At 33.9% G+C, this 13132-nt stretch overlaps 1 protein-coding gene across 1 annotated transcript in view; it reads right to left on the minus strand.

Annotated features, from left to right (window-relative positions):
• Positions 1-12152, minus strand: part of nAChRalpha2 (nicotinic Acetylcholine Receptor alpha2) — a 28022-nt gene extending 15870 nt beyond the window's left edge. The window contains exons 1-3 of the mRNA XM_053755856.1: positions 11763-12152; positions 3511-3555; positions 922-1031 (exon numbers count right to left, since the gene is read on the minus strand). Of these exons, the coding sequence (XP_053611831.1) occupies positions 922-1031; positions 3511-3555; positions 11763-11963 (356 nt within the window). The 5' untranslated portion in view covers positions 11964-12152. The remainder of the gene's footprint in view (positions 1-921; positions 1032-3510; positions 3556-11762) is intronic.
• Positions 12153-13132: the final 980 nt, after the last annotated feature.

Below are 13132 nucleotides of genomic sequence, written 5' to 3' on the forward strand. Positions count from 1 at the left end.
TTGCCATAAACACATTAGGTACACAAAGAATAGAGTTTAGGTATATATGGAGCAAAGGTGGACTTATTGCTCAGCAATCTCTTATCTTACCTTCCATAAACATATATAGACATACAAAACATACAAGACCCAGGTCAATCTGAAAAATATCATTTTCCATGTTGATGTGACCGGGGTTCGAACCCGGGACCTCTAGTGTCATTATCAACATCATTACTTTTATTTCATCAACCCAGTGCTGGATATTCGATATCGCAGAATTGTAGGATGTCGCGCGAAAAATGAGAGGCTCTCTTTTTTAGCTCCTTCCCTACGATTCTGTGCCGGTTTCATTAATCATTTTTCCGTGCAATGTTATCTGACCGGCAGGTGGTTTTGGGATCTGTTTCTATAATAATAAACATTAAAGTCATAATGTAATAAAGCATACTGTATTATGGCATAATGATTTTAAGCATAACGTTCTTACGCACAACTATTTGAAGCATAAGTAACCTAACTTAACCTAAAAGTTGTTTATGCATATGCCAAAAATCAATTATGCCTTAGACTTTTTATGCCGAAACCGGTATGCTAAATAACAATAGAACAAAATAAATTATGCGAAAAAAGGAACACTTATGTTTTGGGACTGTTGATGGTCTTCTGTTTATGACCTATTTTCAATGTAACTGCGTAATGACTTTGACTATCAACGACGTCAATTTTAATATTTGGTATACGATCTTGATTAAGCGATTGTAATGTTACGAATAGTATAATAAAATCATCAACTTGTCGATGGAGTTTATTACATTGTTATCTTTCTATAGCCAACTCCTTCACTTCTTGATACGACACGACACCCACTTTTTCGATTTCTTCTTCTTTTTATTCCTTATTATATTTATAATATGTTATAAATAAATAATCACAACTTACTTATTGTAAAGAACAATGTCTGGTAGCCAAATGTGTTCGGACGGTACGTAGAGCTCCTTGACACCTCCATATTCCAGGGGGTCCCATTTGAACTTATGATCTTCCCATTCCTGTGAACGAAATTTTGTTTAATTTTCATAGATTTCATAGAACATATTTTGATAGATAAACCACCTTAATTAATATTATTTTTAACCAAAATAATTTCTGATTCATTTCACATTTTTCCTGTCATGGATCTACGTAACATTTAGGTTCTTTAGGTATTAAAATATTTTATTCTTGCGTAAATTATCTGATATATGAAATACGACCTGACGATGACATCCGAATATAGTTAAAATTTTAATCGACTCAATCGCCATTATAAGAATCGAGTCCATAATAATATTAAGTCTTATTCATATATCTCTAAACACAAATGAAAAATTGCTATAAAATATAACTATTTTGAATATTCCGATATATCGGCTGTTTTCGCCTCACACATTCTATTTCTACATTACGTGATACATATTCCATCAATCTTCACAGATGTTCTAAGTTCATATTCCGTCACCGTGCCTCCTGAATAAGAATACGGACCTCGTTATAGATGTAGATTTCCCGAGTGACCGGTTCAAAACTTCATACCGCAAACAGCATGTGGCTAACTTGGCAATAATTCCTTACATACGAAATTGGCGTTTGGTATAATAGGAGGAACAAAAAGTCGAATATTTCTTAATATAATATATTTAGTTAACGAAACACAAATACAAATGTGTAAATAGCTGTATAAATTTGAATTTGGAATTCCTAACCAAAGAGAAGAAATTCGTCATTAAAGTGGCCAGTACAACAAAACGCCAATTTAATATGTAAGGACCTAATACAAACTGCATACAGTGCAGTGTGAGATGTATTTTAATTTTTCCGAATTATTTGCTAGCTGCATTCCGAAAAAAGTAGCGGACCAAAGAATCCCATGGAGAATTTTTGGATTACAAGTTAATTTGTTAGACAAATTTAAAAAAAACCCACGACTTTCAATATTCATGTCGCTACAGCTCTTGAACGGCTGAACCGATTTTCATGAAACATGGCTAAGAACACTCAGGATAAAATTATCTATGACAAAAAAACTAAACGAAAATCAGTTCATCCGTTTGTGAGCTACGATTCCATAGACAGATACACAGACAGACACGTTAAACTTATAACACTCCTCTTTTTGCGTCGGGGGTTAAAACGCTCTTAATACATTTACACGTGAAATCTACTGAATAAGATAAGCTCTTAGAATGCTACCGGTAATCTTAGAAAACTAAGGATTATGTCCGAAATAAATAAATAATTATTATTATTGTAATGGCACATACAGTACTTTTTGTCTCACGAGGCTATGTTCGTGGACAATGATTTCTCCTTTAAAAATCAACTGTACTTTTTACAAGGATTTCTCTAGCAAGTTTGGTTTCTCCTACTTCTAGTAATGACTTACAGAGTCGAAATTTCTCACGTCGCTTCGGTTTCCATGAAAATGCATTATTATGATAAGCATTACCTGATCGTGCAGCCCGGATAGGCTCCAAATGAGGGAACTCCTCAACCGTTACCAGCACGGACATGGGTTTTTTGTCAGGCGTTATATGCCATGAGACCTCTCTGACAACAATAAAAGCATGTGGCAGAAATAAGATTTTTGTAAAAATCTTGTTGTTGTTGTTTATTGAAAAATATAAAAGATAGCAGATTTTAATCTACCGTAGGTAACTGTGAAACAGTTTTCCGGCATTGTGAAAGATTTCCTCATAGATTCAATATAAACATAAATAAAACAGATTAAGGTTACTAAAGTTATGACAGGTGGAGTAAAGTGCTGGCTGAATGGTGGCCTGGGCCGGCGAGAGAGCAGTCGGACGACCTGCGATGAGATGGGCGGACGATATAATAAAAGTCGCAGGTTGTACATGGATGAGAGAGGCACAGGACAGAGGGTGGCGCACGCGAAGAGAGCCCTATGCCCAGCAGTGGGCACAAAGAGGCTGAAATGATGATTAATAATGAAGGTTACTAATTATAAAATGAGAAAATTTTAAATTTGAGTAATAATGTGCAGGATATGTATATCCTGTTCTTACATTGAAATTGAGAGGTGAATTGAGAGGTGTAACCTCTCTCGCCGGCCCAGGGCACCATTCAGCCAGCACTTTACTCCACCTGCCATAACTTTAGTAACCTTAATCTGTTTTATTTAATGGTTTTATTTAAGTAATAATGTCTAGAACCTATGCTTGTTTTAATTATCGCAGATTATCATGTCTTCATATAGTTGCATACTTAAAACATTTGCAATAAATATTTATATTTCATTCTGACCGCCAAATAATCACTTTGCTTGATGTCGGTACTTTACTACTTGTGGCAAATTTACAATAAGCCGAACCTATCTGTGACGAACTAACACACTTTTTTATACTTATACTTTTTAATACATGTCACGAATTAATTTTCAATGTATGAACTTTTAAAAACGTAACGAATTTACTTTGTGGCAAATGTACAACAATTCTTTAGTATGTAAAATTAAATTATGTTATGTCTTACGTGTTCAAGCCAGACGTTCGTGGTAAGGATTTGATCCTTCAAATTCTGAAACAAAGAAATTATAAGATTAATTTATTATCAATCAATTGATTTTGCATAACATGTAGATTGAAGTGTGGAGAAGGACATAGGCGGTAGCCTATATTCTTCATGTCTGTATGAAAGGTACTTCATCCCGGAAAAATAACTGTTCCCGTGGGGAATTTACGCATGCGAAGCCGCGAGCAAGAGCCAGTAATATAATGTAATGTATATTAGTGTAGGTATAATATATTTTATATGTTTATTATAGCTCTTACATACCCTGCAAATGTGGTGCCTCTCACCACAACATAACTCACTTACTGTCGCGAAAAACTCAAAACTGTAGTAGCTTTGAGTTTTTCGCGACAGTGAGTTATGTGGTTTTTTAAGCAGTAGTTTTTGAGTTTAACGCGAACAGACAAACAGCAGGCAGGTGACTTTGTTATGATATTATAAAACAAAAGTTTCTTCCCGCTATTTGTCCTGTTCCTATATATGCTTAGATCTTTAAAATTACGCAACGTTTTTTTTAATATATAAAGTGATTTTAAGATAAAGGTATTAAGGTGTACAATTTTTATCCGACTGAAGCAAGGGCAGGCTTGTATTATATAAACGGCAATATTTGTAAATTCACACAGAGAACACTTGTAGATGTCTATCCAGTCCATAAATAAATTCTAATGATGAATAAAATAAATTATTTTTAGGTGAGTTTCACCAGTCAACTTTGGCGTTAACTTTAACCTGCATACCGCTTACGTTAAGACAAAATGGCGTTCTACGCAATTAACGATCAAACACACTTTTTAATATTTAAATATTAAATAAACCATCCGAAGCAAATAACTCATTAGAGCGATATCCCTGAATTGGATTCGAAATCCATTTCTTCAGTGGACGTAAGACGTCTACCTGGGAGGCTGGGAGTTAGCTAATGGATTTCAGGCTGGAAACGAGCGGTATCTATCTATCTACCTATCTACCTGCACTTACTGGAATTCCACTGGAATTACCTCGGATATCCATAGACCTCACTGGCTCGCCAGAGCTTAGTTTTTGGTTACATATTTAACTTTGGGATTTGTGTACAGTTTTAGTAACAGAAATCTTGATTTTACTTAAACAATTTGATGTAATCATAAAATTACGAGTTGTTATTTTATTTACATACATAGTTGTCGTGATATGAAAAGATATTAGTCTATCATTTATTAATGGAAGTCTCTTCGTTAAAAAAATTATATATAAGTTTAGGTACAAAGTTTTTATACATACGTTTAAATATGTAAAAGGTAATATAATTTAAAAAAAAAACAAAATATAATTTAAAAAAATACTTTCAACCAGATGGTTATCTAAAATGATAATCTTGCCGCCTACATTGCTATAACTTTATAAATAAAGCTACGATTTAGATTCAAATTTCTAAACACCTAGTCAATATTTATTTTTTCCAAGTTCAATAATGTTATATACCGAAATGCTACAGAGTAAACACAGTAACTTCACGAGACAAATCAAATTATCCCTTCTTCTGCTCACCCCATAATACATATTTGTTCAGACAAGTCAAGTTGCAAATCGATTTGCAGAGGAACATTTAAACTCCTATAAAAAATGTCGGTATATAGTGGTATTTTATAGTATTATGATTACTGTAAATTAATACTTTATTATTTTTATTTTAGTCCAGTTGATTTTGCGTGAAAGAGTAACAAACCTCACAAATTATCGTATTTATAGTAGGACAAACACAACTACTCGACCAATGTAGACACTGTTATCGGAAAATCGATTGATGGCTGGGCGTCTGCCAAGAATTTCCCTCGGCTCATCAGACCGGAGGTATCTGTGAAAGACAGGAAAGTACCTACATCGTCCCGGAATCGTGTTGGCTTACTGTGTTTTGACTTGTTGTACGTATTCATTGATTTTTGTTGTATAATTCAACAAAGGGCAGAACAAACAATATATTTATGTTTATTGTAAACGACTGAAATATAAGGTTATTTACGCGCAATAAACTATTGCATAAGACTGAAAAATATGTCTGTTTTTTATTTTGTTTGAATATGTACACTTTTTCTTACTTTTCTACAAAGTATGAATGGATCAATCTTGCCAACTAAACGTCATAATTTAGTTTACGAAATTTGTTCCACGCGTTTTTTCATTATTTTAGTCCCGTCAAGTTAATCATAGTAGTTCAGTTTTTGATTTATATTTTTCAATCAGAAGCTCAGATTTTCTACGTGACAAAACAGGAATAAACTTACATTAATCCTACTTAAGTGATCGCAAACAACAATAAAGATATAAAGATTAAAATAATAAATAAAGATTATATAAATAAATATTCTATATTCAAAAAGATACTATTTCAAAAAAATATTCAGATATCATCTTGCAACAAAGTTTAAGCGTTTCACCATTTGAGTTATACAAAGAGTTAGAAGCTTTATTTGTTCAATAAGGATTAGTGCTACCAGTCAAGTATGACATTGACTTTAACCTGACTAGACTTTAGGGGTGACCTGCACGGTAAAACTTGACGATTCGGCGCACCGCTGACTTTTAGACAAAATGGCGTATTTTTCGTTTTTCTACGCAAGTTTAACGTGCAACCCACCCTAAAACACTGCGTTTTTCCGCGCAGGTTAAAGTCAGCGTCAAAGTTGACTGGTGGACCTCAACCTAAGTAAACTAGATTGGCTCACGTTGTAGACGATTCGTCTCAACGGTTTTACAGTCGTGGTTTATGTTGTCGTTGGTTTAAAACGTGTTCTGTGTCTACGATTCAAGCTATTTTGCATGCTGTGTCTCCTGAATTTATAGGGGGACTACTGATATTAAATGAATTTTAGTATTTAGTTGAAGGGAAATGGTAAGTCGCTTTCGTTTAGTCTTGACAAAAGCGGCAACATCAAGAAGGTTTGATATCGTTAAGGAAGATATGCGTGCCAATAGACTGACAGCTAATGATGTTACCCAGTGCCATCTCCTTCAGACTATATGATGAAAATATTGTTGGAAAACGCTGACTGGGAGGATGCAAAATGTCTTGGCTCAAAAACATCAATGAGTCGACGGGAGTAAAAACAATAGAACAATCATGAAGATCAACGTGATGTTGACGACCTCGGTGGCGCAGTGGTAAAGTACTTGCCTTTGAACCGAGAGGTCCCGGGTTCGATCCCTGGTCGGGTCATAATGGAAAATGATCTTTTTCTGATTATATTATTTTTGTTATAAAATATAGTCGTTACATATACACAAGTTTCGAACTTTGGGGCTAGCTCAATCTGTGTGATTTTTCCGTACATATATATATATATATATTTATTTATTTATTTATATAACGTATAAGGAAAAACAGGAAAGGGACATTGGTTTCTGGCGCTTAACAGTAGCGAAAGAAACCGATAGATAGAAAATTGAGGGAAAGTCAAGTGACCGCGAGAGCTCTCAGAATTATACTTACTCATGCTACAGACAGTTTGTCTCTCATTCTGATTCATTCCATAGTTGTTATCATATTCCACTTATTTCTGATGAAGAAAATTATCGAGTGGAGATATACGTACAGGGTGACTGATTTTATGAGTAATGTGTATATGACTACTACCGTTATATGACGGTATCTGTTAGTGATGAAAAATATGAAATTGAAAACAAACTACTTAGATGTGCCACAGCGAAGCGCCTTGTTTTTATGTACAAACCAACTTAAGTCCATCTACCAAAAGCTATTACAAAAACACCTCACAAATTAATGATCGGAAAATATCACCGCAACGCTTTATAAATTAATAAAAAACCTGTAACGACTTGTCATGCAATAAAATGAAAAGTGTAAAAACTCCACCCGGCATAACCTAGTCACTAACGACTCCAGAGTAAAAGGGCCTTAATTGAAATGAAATTGACGTTTACAACGACGATGGCAGGGGTCCTTAATTGCTGTGCAGTCGCCACGTAAGCCATTCGGAGCTGTCCCGAAGTATTTTGAGCCGTTTCGAGCGGTACCAAGCTGTTTCGGCTTCGCTTTATGTCGTTTTTACAGCCGACCGGTTCGCTGACAAACTTTGCGTTCATTCGAATTTAAGGGAGCGTTTCAAAGGTTGATTGCACTGTGCGTTTGTTACTTTCTGTCGCCATTTTTTCGTATCGATATATTTCGTTTTTTTTTTTTTACTACCATATTTTTTTTTTGTAATATAGCGTGTTCAATCATGCCATTTTGTCTACAAAAGCCCCCTTGCTTGTATCATGACTAGTATCTAAAGACATTCAATATTTCTTATAAAAAAATTAGTTTTTTTTTTTAAATATTTTTATTGTACAAAGAACACATGTCATGTTAAAAGTACATACATGAGAAGAAGGTAAATATTCAACGGACTTATCCCATGAAGGGATCTCTTCCAGTCAACTAGCTATAATTTGAGAACTTCTACTTAAACCGTGCATTCTAGATATTTGTGCTCGTAATCATCAATTGGTGTTTAGTAATTTGATGAGGTTGATATATAAAGCTCAACATTCCAAGCCAACTTAATGTCGCTTACTACGAGATACTGGTCATCCTTATGGATAAGGAGTATGAACCATGGGTCATGACCCACAACGTCCAAGCCTTAACTGCCACACTAAACGGCTGAAATCGCGAACCACTGTGTCTTCGTAAAAAAAAAAAAAACATAAATATAGTCTTCTTTTTTACGGGATGAACAGAGCTAAGGGTTGCGAAACTCGAAAGCCATATTAAAAAAAACTAATTCCAAAAAAAAATAAAACAAAATTAATTTTTTGTTAAGTTTTTTTTTTTAATTTTTTAAATAAATAAATTGGTAGCTCGTTTAACCTTCAACTAAACACGTCCCTTTGTACAAATAGTTGACATTTTACCCTTTCTGACTGGCATGTCGGAATCCGCACCTGTGTTGTTAGTTTTAGTACAATTTAAATGGTGTTAGGCAGGTTTTAACGTCACGAGCATAATAAATTAACGTTTGTTGTCTCCTTAATTATGGTGAAATTTAAAACTATTAGTAATGTTCGAAGCGGTGGTGGTGTAATGGTTAAGACGCCTGTGGATCGAAAGGTCTCAGGTTCGTATCCTACTCGTGTCATATGAGTTTTGTATACCAATCTGACTCATATATAGTAGTTTTCATAGACTACCATTTGCTTCCGGGGAAGGAAAACATCGTGAGGAAACCTGCACACTAGTGGACAGTTTACTTCACTATTGTGTGCGACTACCTGCCACTAGATGGCGGTAAGTAGTCGCGATTTACTAAAAAACGTCTGGTCTAAATGTTCTAGGATATTTTATGTAGTATTTAACAAAATTCAAACATACTAAACTTGTTCTACACACACACAGCTAGTCAAACGACTAGCTGTGTCCGCAAATTCGAGTGATAAAATACGATAAAGTGGACATGTCTAGTATGTTTGAATTATATATATATATATATATATATAACTAGCCAAAATACTTATGTATTTTATCACTCGAATTTGCGGACACAGCTAGTTAAATATACACATATAATATACGCAGTTACGTGTTAATTAATAAACTGTTAACGATTCTAGAGTGTGTTGCACCAGTCAATTTTTACGTTAACTTTGACTTGCTCGCTGCCGTTGTTAAGATAAAATGGTGTACTTTTTCTGCGCAGGGTAAAGTTAACCTCAAAGTCAACTAGTGCAACGTACATCAAAATGTTACCTCAACCATACGTTTTAACACATAAAATTTTGATTAATCATCATCATCATCAACAGCCATTTAAACGTGCCCACTGCTGGGGCACTGGCCTTCCTTACGGATAAGGAGTTCAGGTCATGGCCCACCACGCGGACCCATTGCGGATTAGCGGGTTATGATTGAAGTTAATTTCTCAATATTAAAATGAATGGCTTTAATTAAGCTAAAATATAAACTACGTACGTTAGACACAGCTCGGCTGCAGCTTAATCAAATTCAGCACGGGGTGGTCTGTACAAGGGCTGAAATAATATAGACAACTCAATTAACTGCACCCGAAATTAAGCTAAATTCGTTAGCTGGCAACCCACCTCGGATATGTACAGTCGGCAGCAACAGTCCAGTAATATTTTTTAATTTTATTTCCTACATTGAATAGTATGATTTTGTAGGCGAGCGTACACACATAAAACGTAAGGTAAATATACTGTACTAAATAAATTGTTGTTAATTATTTATATACAAGTCGAATATCAACAAGTCATGTATATTAACAAGTCATGTATATTAAAACTTAACATTAATTGGTTTTATAATGAATGGACTGTCTCTCTCACTCATATGGGCATTATGAATACCTTGTTAATACCCTGTCTTTGGAATTTCTTTTAACATATGACTCCTTTGTAAATGGTGCAATAAAGAGTTCATATATATATATAAAACCATCATTTTTCCTGTTTCTTTCTCAAACATGACAAGCCAAGGGCCTGCTTTTCTATTTTTTCTTTTCCATTTCGTACGATCGTCGGCATCCCTATTGATCAGACAATTTGGGAAGAATCGTCGGCATCCTTACTTTAAAACCTTTAGTTTCGTTAGACAGAATATATCCAAAATCAAATCAAAATCAAAATCAAATCATTTATTCAGAAATTAGGCCTTCACAGGCACTTTTTCACGTCATAATCAAAATTAAATGATGTTTACCAAAGCTACAAACTACTAGCATTTCGGAACGACCACTGCTGAGAAGAAATGCCGAAAGAAACTCATTCAAACAGTGTTGGTCCCTATTATGCCAGAAGGGCTTACCATTTTTTAAATATAAATTTATGTATAATTTTTTATCAGTAATATAACAAGTACATAATAAAGTACATGATCAAAAGGTATACTGAAACATATTATGATTGTAAACTTCCACATCTATAATATTACCTACTAAGAATATGCTTTATACACAAGCGAAACTTCCAAAGCTGCAACTGAAGCAAAGCTTTGTGAGCTTGTGAGTGGGAGAAATTTCCGAAAATGTGTTTTACATTTCACATTTTAGTTCAGTTAGATTATTTAATACATACATTTATTAAACAAAAAGAAAATCCATACTAATATTATCCATACTTCTATAATAATCGATATTATCTATACTAACATTATAAAGAGAAAATATTCGTTTTTGTTTTATAAAACACTCAAAAATTTCTGGGCTGATTTTAATGAAATATGGCACAGAGATAGACGTAACCTTCAGCAGTAAAATAAGCTACACTTTATGGTAGCTTATTTTACTCTTTATGGTACCCTTTATGGTTTTACCCGAGCGAAGCCGGGACGGGCCTCTAGTAATATATAAACAGATTTACAGATTTATTGATACTCATTTTATATAATAATTTTATTCTGTTCTTCATAAAAGGTTACAATTTATATCTATATAACTCTACACTACATCCAGTCTGAACTACAGAGCTTCATTCATTTAAAGGGTGTGTGTTATTGCTAATACTGGTGTCACATTGTATTCAAGTCGCCTAAAGGGATCTGACATGACTTTTACGAATACCTTCCGCTATTTAGTGGCAAGTAAGGCAACTAAACTGGTCATCTTTAAACATGATTTTCATTCAAACTTTCACCTCCCGTTATACTTACTATAATTTCATCAAAATCAGTGCAACGATTTTGCCGTGAAAGTGGACGAGAAATGATTTTCATAGAAACTTTCACTCCCAATTATAGTAATTAGGGGTTGATTTTGAAAAAAGTAGCCTATGTTTGAACGGGGCTCTTTAACTATATGCATACAAAATTTCATCAAAATAGACAGACAGACTTTCGCATTTATAATATTAAGTTAAAGTTAACGTCAAAGTTGACTGGTGCAAACCCACTCTAACTCTGAGGTCTCGATGAGGGTAGGGTAAAGCGAAACAAAATAAGAAATATATCTCTCTCTGTCATCTACATTTCATCAACATATAACTTTCCTTTCATAATATTAGAGAAAGGCACCTTATGTTGGCAGTGACTGTGCAACAGTAGATACATCTAGAAGACGTTGGCACTTAATTAGTGTAAAACTTAACAAAATAACAAGCTATATGTAGGTACCTATCTCTTACCATAAACTTTTTTATTTTTTAGTTTATATATATATATATTTTAATTCTAGCAAAAGCATGCAGCTAAATGTTGTTAAAATGATATCTTAAGTACTCACCAGATCAATCAATTGTGATAACCTCAAGCCGAGTTTTACTAACACTGTGTTATTATTTTTATCAACAGGTCTAATTAACCTGTTGTAGTTGCTCAACAAATCGTCATACAGTCTTTTCGCGTCCGGATTAGCATAACACAAGCAAAATAATGTCACAAACACAAAAAAGACTGTCCGATACATTTCTATTGGTAAAAACATTTGGCACTTTTAACCGCAAAAAGAAAAAAAAGACTAATTCAAAATACGAAGTTCGAAAACTAAACGCATTTTCCACAATAGAATATCATATTTGCAACGATTAAAAGTAATAATCGATTCGTAATTTAAAAAAGTATTATTTCTAAAATGGAATTTTGACAGCTACGCCCGTGAGACTGCAGCGACGGTGGCGCCTCTAGCGATACTAGCGGGAAAACCGCGTAAGCCCCATTGCGCCGACTCAGTGAGACCCAATTTTCTTCAGAATAAAAACACATATTCATACATAACTTGCGTACAATTTTAATTCATATTCATTAATTTATTTAAATTTGAATGAATCGCGTGCTTAAATTACTAAATAATGTATCTGATACAATCGTATATGTAATAAAAATACGTATAAAGTTGATGAAAACAATTAAAAACTACATTTAATAATATCTTTATATATACATATATATACATATATATATATATATATATACAATATTTCTAGTAATTTTTTTCTCGTAGAATATATTATTTACATTGGTGTATTTTGGATCAATGGTTAATACGCATGCGTGCTGCTTCATTCATATGCCTTCAATGCGTGTCTAATGCAGAAAATGGCAGGATAGATGGCAGCACTATTTATTAGCTATGTTTAAACGTTTTTTTTTAATTCAAATGAGATAAAGAAGGTCGAAACAGATACTATATAGCGACGCATTTATATGGTAAGATTAGCTGTATATTAGGTTACATATATTTACAAAAGCGAGGACCCTCGGCTTCGTCACTTAACGGCTGAGGATTCGAGAAAAGATCAGAGGAGAGAGTGAGAAATATATATCTACTAAAGACATAAAAAGACTAAAGTATATCAAGATAATTTTTTAAGGAAAAAATATAGGTAATGTGCCTTTGGAGAGTCGTTAAAACCGATTTGGTAAAGTAAAAATAACATACCGAACCAACCGCCCCCAAAATTAGAAATTTTATAGTACGAATAAAACGCAGTCGCGAGCGGAACAATTTTGGGATGCTCAAACTACAAATTAGTGCAGAAATAAAGCGAATTACCGACCACAGGGTTTCAATCCATAATTCCAAATTAAGGTAACAAAATAATTTTCCTTTTGTTTTTTAAAAGTTCAAATACTACAAGCTAAAAGACTAAACGA

This window comes from Plodia interpunctella, chromosome 15 (assembly GCF_027563975.2).
Source record: "Plodia interpunctella isolate USDA-ARS_2022_Savannah chromosome 15, ilPloInte3.2, whole genome shotgun sequence".
Taxonomy (NCBI): Eukaryota; Metazoa; Arthropoda; class Insecta; order Lepidoptera; family Pyralidae; genus Plodia; species Plodia interpunctella.